Below are 10,172 nucleotides of genomic sequence, written 5' to 3' on the forward strand. Positions count from 1 at the left end.
TTTTTGAAGCAGGTCTTGAGCTTACAAAGCTGGTTAGGCTTTTCCCTTGAGAGCGCAGAAGCCTTTGTGGTTAGTTTTGCCCCCCTTCTGGGGAGAAGTCAGCGGGTGAGGTTACCTGGTTCAGGCTTCCTAGCAGCAGCTTAGCACTTCAAAGGGAAATGGCTTTAAAGGAGCGTCCCGTCCCGGTTGTGCTAGCTTGTATGAGGGATGTTGTCCTTGATGAAAACCCCTATTTAATGCAATCCTGGAAGAGAGAGTGATCGGAGGTGGGAGGGGCATGGGGAGAGGCTGATGGAAAGCCAAAAAGTGGAAAACTGGTTCAATATTGGGAATCTAGGGTTGAGAATGTTGGGGGGTGGGGGGGACAGGGATGGTTAGGAAGCAATTATCTTGCCTGTTTTGTCCTGGAAGAATACCAACTAATCATTTTAATGAGTGTTTTGAAGTTCTTATAGGCATTTTTAAATAGATGAAAGAATGCTAGATTAACTCAAGTTCTCTTGAGCAGTGAAGTGATAGTTAAACAGATTAAAAATATTATCTGAGTAGGCCAATTCTGCCTCCCGTGCCCATTGGACTAGTCCTGTTCAGACAAGGAACCAACAGACTTGGGGTCTTTGCCCTGATCACAGTTTCTAAGTGAGTTTCTAGAGTGTCTGAAGTAGAGCAAGGTGATCACCACCAAGAAGGTACTTACTTTGCTTACTGTCACTTGGTGGCAGTCTCTTGGCCGGTTCTAAAATTTTGCCAGCCGTGGCAGTTAGATAATTTAAGTACTGGTTTGTGGACTTAGCATTGCTTTGAGGAAAGCTTTGCAATCGATTTTCCTAGATGCAGACCTTCTTATACTGTGATCCTCCATAGCCATGGTGTCCTAGAATCTGCAGGCTTTCAAGTAGACTTTTGATGAATCAGTTTACCTTCATATCTCTGTTTAAATGGAGGACTCCTCTCTAGCAGCGGAAGTACGTTTTCATAGGCCAGTGAAAGTCTGTTCTGTCAGTCTGGCCCTTTGTAGAAAGACTGCTTGTTCTTTCTACCTCCACAAGTTCAGGAGGCATCCTGGCAATGGCGGCACCCTGGGCTCCACACCCGGCCCAGCCCAGGGTGAACGAGGGTATTCGTGTTTCCTGCCAGGCACGCGGGGGATTGTGGGTGGAGCTGGGGCTCTGCTGGGATCTGTGTGGGCCCTTCTATTCCTCCGCGCCTCCTTGCTCTTGGCGTTTAGATGGACTCTAGCCGCTTAGTTTCCGGTGCTTGTTCTGAAGTGTTGGTAGGGCAGGTTTCAGAGAAGGCCTTCCACTTGGATTCAGTGGTAAGCTGCGTAAGTTACTTTCCCAGTAATCTCTCCTGGAGGGGTGTGGCGTAACGGTGATCGTGCTTATGGTCCCCAGAGTTTGCTTTTTCAGCCCTTCATTTCCTGGAGTGACCAGCGGGAGCTTTTATCCTCTTTCCGTCCTCCCCTAGTGCCCGTTGAGCAAAGAACAGGATTCTTGTTGAATGAAGTGATTTGGCTTCGGCAGAGGATTAAAGCGAATGGGCTTTGATCTGTAATGCCAGTGCCAGCACCTTGCCAGGGGCATGGTACCCACCAGCAGCCAGCTGAGAGCCACGGGTTTTAATGAAAGACTTGAAGCACGGAGCACGTACTGGTTACAGGCCTGTGTTCGAGGGACCGGCAGAGCTGTGGGTGCACATGCGGTGCAGGTGCAGACACCCGGCCCACGGGCGGGTTCCAGATCCTCCGAGCCCCCGTCATCGGCACACTCTGGCCCCTTTCTGCTGCGGGGAGTTGCAGGTGACTGTACCTTGGGGAACGTAGAGTCCCGAGAGCGCTAATCCTCGTGTCCTGCCTTCCAGACAGGCGCCAGTGGTGTGCCATCGCCGTCCTCTTCATGGTCCTGCTGGTCGTGCTGGTCCTCCTCCTTGTTCTGTGACACGGCCGGCGCAGCCCCTCCTGCACTCGAACCCAGGGAGGCGGGCAGCGGCGCCGGGCGTTGCCGTCCCCTCCCGCTTCTCTCTGGAAGACGCGGCCTGCACTGACCCCCCTCCCCGTGACCCCACCACTGACAGCTGCTCTGACCCGGCGCTGGCAGGGCCACGGGGAACACCGGGTGGACGACCGTGAGCTCCTGGCCCGCCTGGCCCACTCTGAGGATGGCCCGCCACTGCTTTGCCTCCCAGGCCTCACGCCCCAAGGACGGCCTCGGAGGAATCCAGAAAATTCCGCAGACTCCACTAGCGCTTGCTGTTGCTCATTCCATCCATCTCGGACAGCTCTTTTCTCCAGCCCAGACCCTTCCCCCGGCTCCGACGGCGCACCGCGGTCCCGTCCCGATGAGCCCTGTCCAGAGTGCGGGCTCCCGGGCACGTTTCATTCCCCGCCGCCCCTGACAGCCGGTCGCTGATGGGAACAGAAGGCCCAAGAAGCAGTTTGTGACAGAAGACGCACCGATCCATTTTTCAGGGATAAGTGCTGGGATAAAATTGCTTTTCCAGGCACATTATTTTGTGGTAAGAAATAGCTAATGGAGAATAATGGAAAGCACTAGGCTTTGGGGATGCTAACAACGGGTGGCTTGAACTGAAGGGAGGAGAGGGTGGCAGGACCCAGTTTGCACAGCTGAGGGAACGGTGGGTGAGGTTGCTGGAGGTCAGAGCCTTGCCAAATTCACGTTGCTGTCCTGGTGCAGCTTGTATTTTTAGGACCACCTTTAACTGTATGGCTACAGCACACTTGAACGGGTTAGGGTCCCTGGCCAGCCTCCTCGACGGTTAGGTCACTCCTGTGGCACTCTGCACCGGGGGCGGGGGTGGGGGGAGGAGGTCACGGTTGGGAGTGGTTAGTACATCATTAGCACAGCGACACTCAGAAACCATAATGACAAAAAAGGCTAGTTCTGAACCAGACTTCTCTTACCCTGTGAGTCATGGCAAGAATGGGTAGGTGAACTTGAGGGTTTTTTCCCCCCCTAAGATGACAACTCAGTTTTTTGGTTTTTTTAATCATCCATTCAAATAACTGAGCCAATCCAAATTTAAATAATGGATGCTTTAATTGAGTTTTAGTAGCTGAAACTGCTGAGATGCTAAATTTCAGGCTTCTGATGACTTTTTAAATGCCTCCAACGTACACGTGTCTATAGGATATTTTTATAGCCTCCCTGATGCTGTCACCACTGTTGAAGCAGCAGCTGACCCAGAGCCTGGCAGGGGAGGCCGTGGCTGTCCTCACCATCTTTTTGTGCACTTGGAAAGCACAGCCAACATCCGGATAGAGCTCTAGCTTGGACTTCTTGTTTCCTCATCTGTTGGGGTCCACTCCTCGGCACACTGGTTGTTTTTTTTTTTCTTTTTAATTTTTTTTCTTGTTTGTCTTTCTTGTTTATTTGCTTTGGGCTCCCCCCCCCCTCGCCCTTTTTTGTGATTTGCAATGATGTACTTGCCCAGCTGACTTTTGACTTGCACTTTTTAATAAATATTTGTAACAGTTTTTTAAAGAAGGGTATTTTCTCATGGTTAGGATCATGGTAGGTAAGTAAATCTGCCTGTTGATGAAAGCTAAAAGCAGATTTATAAAACTAAAAGGGTGGTTGACATCCACGTTTACAGTCAACTCTGATATATAAATAAGTTATTTTTTTCAAATTAGCAAAAAAAAAAAAAAAAGATTACTACAAAGGGCTTCCGATATAGGGTACTAGGTTATTTGTTTTACAAAGTTTCGAGACTCATTCAAATAGTCTTCTCTAAACTTAGAACAGGGATGGTCCTTAGATTTGCATTAAAATATACAGGTCTTTGTTAAACATAAATGGGGACCTTGTCTCAGTACTGTATCCACACTCCACATCACAAGAGGCAGTAGGCATCCTAATGGCCTGTATGATTATGCTCTTTACAAGCCATGCTGTTGTCCTCCTATTACCAGATTTACTGTGCCCCACACAACTGTCACATGCGTCAGTGGGGCTTGTTGGGAACACGCCTGGTCGTGAATGAGTAAGATGCTTCCCTGGTGTCGGAGGGGAGGGGGGCTGGGGGGCGGCAGGTTTTGTAATCTGAAGGCTTAATTACTAAGTGTTTGGATGAATCTAGAATCGGCATGATGACCTCACCTAATTTCAAGTATTTGCTGAACAGTGGCTATTGTAGACGAGAGTCCTGAAGCCGAAGAGGGAATTATTTATGAGGAGGAAAGTTTACTTGAAAATACAAGCACTGCATGCGTGCTCCCTGCAGGCCCCTGTCTCCTCGCCTCAGAGGAACTGTTCTTTGACAGGCAGCCTCTTAATATCTTCCAGAGCCGGCTCTGCCCCAGGCATAACTCCTGGCCCAGCGGGCTTGATCCTGGGCTTGACCCTGTTGGGCCTACGGGGCATCGCTACAGATGAGTGTTCATTTGAAAGCCTCCACCCAGACCGCAAACCGTGGCGGTCCAAGAGAGTAACCCAGGGGCTTAGGTTGACTTTTGAGGACAAATGTTGCCTCCTCGGTGATCCCGACACTGCCGGGTTCCAGAGGGCACCTAAGTGGTTCCCCGGCCGATAGGAGGGGGAGAGCAGTGGACACCGGTGACCCCCCCGCGCTGCTCAGGGGCACATCCTAGAAGCAGTTGGGCTTTCTCCAACCTCTGCACCTCGACACGTACTCATCATTTCTAAGGAACTGGCAGAATGTGATGGATAAAGAGAAACAGCTCAACTTGCGTTTATTGCAAGAACGTTTTTCTAATCAGCTGATTTGGGGGGTTAATTGGGGGAATGAACCGTTGAGAGAGTTAGCCAGAGTGGGGGGTCCAGCTGGAAAACCGAAATACCTTTAGGTTTTCATCCTCGTCTTTGATCTTGCCTTTGTGTGGACTGAAAACGCCCCGTGCTCTCTGTGTGCCCGCTGCTGGGTGGCAGTTGGAAGTCACTGTGTGTGTGTTACATGACGATCTTCACGCCAGAGCCGAAGGGGGAGAGACTTGGGAGCTTGCCCATTATTCTCTGCTTTTAGCCAGAGTTAAACAGACTGATGGGTCTGGTAGCCAACCACTTGGCAACTTCTACTCCTTCTCACCTCGTGAGATTCAGGGCTGTGAAGAGAAATCTAGTCTAACTCCAACAGAAATCTGTCTCTGTTAAGTGTTTTACCTTCTGTAAGCGAAGGTGGCAGAGCCAAGATCTTTCTTCTGGTAATTTCCCTGGCTATAAAGTGAGACCATTACCTTTCTAGAGAATTCATAGCATTTGAAGATCTAGGAACTGAATTATACATAGGAGTTGCTTTTCAGCTCTGTGGACTCGGATCGCTTGGCTTCACCTTGTACTGCAGGATGAACTTGGAAGCGAAACAAAATTGGGACAGTCTGAAAAGCAGAAGTTCCAAAACGCGGCATGCACTACCTCCCTCTTTGTGTTCCTCTCGCTGGCATCTCTTTCCCTCCCAGGTTTTTGAAGAATAACATTTTTGAAAAACGTGTTCTTTCTCCATCAAGAGCAGAGAGAGGTGAAACCAAAGAGCTCTCAGACCTTCCGACCCTCTGTCACACCGTGTCACGCCTGACCCGAGTTGGTTCACGAAGACCACGCCCCACAGAATGGGCCTGGGCTGCTGGCGGGGGTGCAGCAGCGTCCCCCCCCCCCCCCCCGCCCCGGGGCCTCTGCTTCTGAGGGAGGGGCAGTCCCGTCACCAGGCTGGCCTGATGAGGGGAGACCCACTCTCTGTTCTGTCCGCTGCCCTGTCCCGGCTCTCATGAATGTGCTTGCGCAGCAGTCCGTCGGATGTGAATGCGGACACCAGGCTCCCCGTGTTTACTTGCCATCCTGCTCACTGGGAAGCTGCCGACTGGTATTGAGTCCAGAAAATCAAGAGAATTCTAAGCAGAGGGAAACAGCCGTCCAGGCGAGGGCAGCCCTGCAGTGACCCTTTGAGACAGAAGCCCGCACAGCTTAGCACAGGTCGCTCGGTGGGGCCGAAACTCCAGACCTGCTGGCTTCTGGGGCCAGCATCCCTGACCTACGCTCGGAAGCGTGTGGACCACCCAGCGCAGCCCTTTTGTTTTAGAGACGAGACCACTCACTGCAGCTCCCCCAGCAGACAGGGCGGCATTTGCCGGGGTGCGTCTTGGGCTGGGCCCCAGGGAGCTCGTACACTGCGTGCGGCCAGTGACCTCAGCGGCGCAAGAGGGTAGGCCGGCAGTGACCTGTCATGCTCACCCCTCGCTCCAGTTTCTGGGCGTCTGCTTTTGGACAAACACTGAAGCTCCGAAAGTTCCAGCGGCCCCTTGGCTGTGTTGCTGCCATCTACCTGCATGTGACAGCTCCTTATTACGTTAGAGTCTCTTTACCAATGCAGGGGTGGGGAGGTGGGGAGGAAGGAGAAAGAGCTTGGTTTCCCTCTGACGTAGACTAATGTGTTGGTGCTGTTTTCCTTCCAATGTGACCTTTGTCCAGAAATGCCCCTCCCCAAGGCCGTGTGGACGGTAACTGCACTTCAGCAGTCATTGTCCCAGTCACCTGCCCGACTGCTTGGTAGGGACCTGGTTTGCCAAGTGCAGCCAGTGAGAAAGTGTATTTTGCCTTCTTTTTTTTTTTTTTTTTTTTAAGGCTATGAATTCTTGAACCCAGAAGCCACTTGATCCTCCAGGGGGTGTTAGACATAAGACCACCCGGCTTCATTGTTTGTTGACCAAAGCTCTCGGGCCTTGTTCTGTCACCCTGGCGGTACCCCAGCTCTCCACACGAGCCAGGCTCTCTGTCAGCCCGGGGGTGACCCCATGTCCAGCGTTGTTCTTGTTGGACTCTGCAGAGAGCGGGCTTTAGCCGGGACCATGCTACTGAACAGGAATCGCAGCCCTGGGGGTAAGTCTGCTCTGGGAGAGGCAGACGTCCTAGTCCTCAGGAAAAGAGAGAGTCTGCAGGGTGGGGAGAGGCCAGCCAGGTGTTCCCACTAAGAAGTTACTGGAACTTACCTGTAAGCTTGATGTGGGCGTGTCCTAACTTGACCCAGGAGAATGCCCTGGGTGAGGGTGGCCTGGAAACCAGGAAAGGGCCAAAGACCGCAAGCTGTAAATGATTGTGGATTCGTTTTGTGTTAAGTGGAGATCAGCTCTCACTGGCTCATTTGTAATCAGAAATTAGCGTAATGAAAAAATCGAATGTGTAATACGTGGCAACACTCAGCAGGACTAAATTGTCGTATTTTTCTTCCAAGGATAAATTACCTACGGTGTTTTATTTTTAAATAACCAGAAGGCACAAACTAAAGACGTGAGATCAAGGATTCGAATTTAAAATGCCTGGGTGATTTCCAGACGGTGCGCACCCCCCTTCCTCCCCACGAGAAGAGCCCAGTAGCCCTGGTGCCAGTTTACACCCCCCTCCACAGGTAGATACATTCTTGCTCTTTCGACAGGCTGGGTCTCCCAAGTGTGGTGTGGGACCAGCGGCGGCGGCATGGCCCCTGAGCTTGCTAGAAATGCAGGTTCCCAGGCCCACCTGGATCTGCCGAATCACAGACTCTGGGGGTGAGGCCAGTGGGCTGTTTCACAAGCCTTCCGGGGGATTCTGCTGCCCACTGTAGTTTCAGAATCACTGCTCCTGCATCACGGAATTTAGGCTACAGTAAACCATCCCTGCATAATAAAACCTCTTCCATAGCTTTGATCGTAATGACATTAAACAAACTGATGACACTATAAACTTGAAAACTTTTTAAAAATACTTGCGTAAGAAAAATCTCAACTAGCCGTCTTTCAAAGTGGTATTTTTACACCCTGAAGTCTATCAGTAATGTTTCTTATTTCTGCTCTTGAAATCATGTTACAGCTGTACAAAGAATACTGTTCAGTATTAAAAGAGAAATGGAGAGACCATGACGTTTGTCAGTTGTTGTTTTTTAAGTTTTGTTTTTCTCTTATTTCTTTTCATACTTACATACAGCTCCTTCCTTCTGCCCCCACCGGTAAACACAGACATATGCGTATGCCTCGGGTGGGGAAAGCGTGTGGCTGTTGGAAGATCCGAATTATAAATTGTGCTCTCTTGGGCTGGGCAAGTTACGTGAATTATTAAACCCCAAAATAACCACATTATGGATTCAGAATACCATACGGCACAGTTTCAGTTGGGACAAGGAGTGTGGGGAGCAGAGAAACAACACAGAAGGAACTGGGTCTTTTATTTCCCCCTCACCCAAGTGTTGGCCAGCAAGAACACTGGCCATCCCAGTTGGCAGGTGAAAGAGCCTTCCTTCGATTCTGTGTCGGACAAGATGACGAGGCTATGTAAGCTCCTTAAGGACAGGGACCTTCATCATCCCATCTGTCCTCATCATCTTCCCTCATTATCTGAACACCTTCTATGTGCCCAGCAGCGTTCTAGGTGCTTCATCTGTATTAATGCAGATGATAACTTAAAATGGTGTTTTGAGACTATGAAGTTACCTCATCTAGTATTATCTCGAATGTGCAGATGAGGGAACGGGGACACAAGTGATTTCTCAAGGTCACACAGCTGAGACGAGGCAGAGCCGCTTGCTGGCTCTCAGTGCTACCACAGAAATTGGGACATCCGTGCTTCATGAGTCCCCAGCTTGACTTCCCCCAAATGTAATAGCTAAGGAGGGTTAACACACGTCAACATACTAACCAGCCTTGCTAGAGGAATGAATGCTTATTTTGAGGGTTACAGTTAATATTTGAGAAGGAAGGGCTGTGTGTACCCCCTGATAAAAGCAAATCTGCCCCTCTCCCAGGCCTGGGGAGCTGCGGACTGTGTGGCGTTGACGAGAAAAAGCCGGCCGTGTACAAGGCTGAGGGTTCTGGAGCCACCAGCACGTTGACTCCACTCGTGGCTCTGCTGCGCAGCAAAAGAGTGATGTGCTGTCTCTCACAAGGTCCCCACTTGGCTACAAGTCTTACATAAAACTCACATTGAAAATACAAGAGGAGACCTGGGGCAAAAATGAAACTCCCAGGAAGGGAAGGGCTGTCCATACTGCCACAATGCTGCACTGTACAAGAGGACACATAAACCTTGATCCTTGGCACCTTGGGGGTGTCACTTGTCTGGAAACAGGGACCCTTCTACCAAGACGACACTGACAACTGGAACATTAGCGGCGGCTCCATTTGGTGCAGATGCAGGCAGAGCCTGGGCACGAACATCCCCACCAATACACCTCTCGGTAGGTGAGGTGTTCAGAACCCAGCTTGGATGGCCAAATCGCCAACCTTTCTGACCTCTGCAGTGGTATCCCCTTCCTCACCACACCGTCGGATGCGTTCTAGCTGCGTTCACAAAAGTTCACATTAAGATTGGCCAGCCTTTGGGAAGAGGTCATCAACTCATAGGAACAGATTTCTCAAATTTTATACCTAATTAGCAGCTAAAACTTCTGGCCAACATTTGATAAGAATCTGATGTGCTGGCAGGTCTTTGATCATGGGCATCAGGGACACGACGGGGAGTGAAATTTTGGTCATTTCATTCTTACAACCCCACGAGGGAAACCCCGTTGAGGCCCAGTTTATACCCACAAACGGGCATGAGCATCGAAGACGTTTGCCCAAGGGTAAATGAGGAAGAGGTAGGGTCAGGAGGAGGACCCAGGTCTGACTGGACCAGTATGAGGCCAGCGTCCCTTCAAAGAGAAAAGAGCTGTAGTAGGAGTTGGTGGTGGGTTAAAGCACAGCTCTAAGAAGTGAAGATAAAGCACGGACACCAGGTACCCTGGACTTGACCGCGTCTCAAATCCCATATGCCCACTGTACAGTTAAGAGATCTGCTAAGCCAAGGACCTCAGGCAGGCTGGCCTTGCTGATAAAATGTTTTGGAGCTTTTATTTGGCTGGAAACGGGCAAAAAGTAAGTGAGCCAGACTCCTGATACGAACTCGGAAAAGCCTGGAGACGTCTGTGGAGCCCAGGGTGAGGATCAGAGCTGTGGCATCTGAATGCTGCTGTGAGCTCCCGCCACTGCCAGCGTTCCGTGCTCCTGAGAGAACACCAGAGCTCGGATGGAGGCTGCTGAGCCCACGGCTGGCTCGTCTGGGAAGCCTTTCTTCTCACCAGGTGGAGTGGGGCCTCCTGCCTGGGGCTTCCATTGTACCCCTTGGCACACTGGTCTGTCTCTCTTCACAGCTGTAGCTGTCTCCACCCTGGGGACGTGGGCATCCCAAGGGCGG

General features: G+C 50.9%; 1 protein-coding gene across 1 annotated transcript in view; it reads left to right on the forward strand.

The window, feature by feature from the left end:
- Positions 1–5,630, forward strand: part of STX6 (syntaxin 6) — a 49,311-nt gene extending 43,681 nt beyond the window's left edge. Inside the window, exon 8 of the mRNA XM_042924929.1 lies at positions 1,861–5,630. Within this exon, the coding sequence (XP_042780863.1) occupies positions 1,861–1,937 (77 nt within the window). The 3' untranslated portion in view covers positions 1,938–5,630. The remainder of the gene's footprint in view (positions 1–1,860) is intronic.
- The last annotated feature ends 4,542 nt before the right edge of the window (positions 5,631–10,172 follow it).

Source organism: Panthera leo, chromosome F3 (assembly GCF_018350215.1).
Source record: "Panthera leo isolate Ple1 chromosome F3, P.leo_Ple1_pat1.1, whole genome shotgun sequence".
Classification (NCBI taxonomy): domain Eukaryota; kingdom Metazoa; phylum Chordata; class Mammalia; order Carnivora; family Felidae; genus Panthera; species Panthera leo.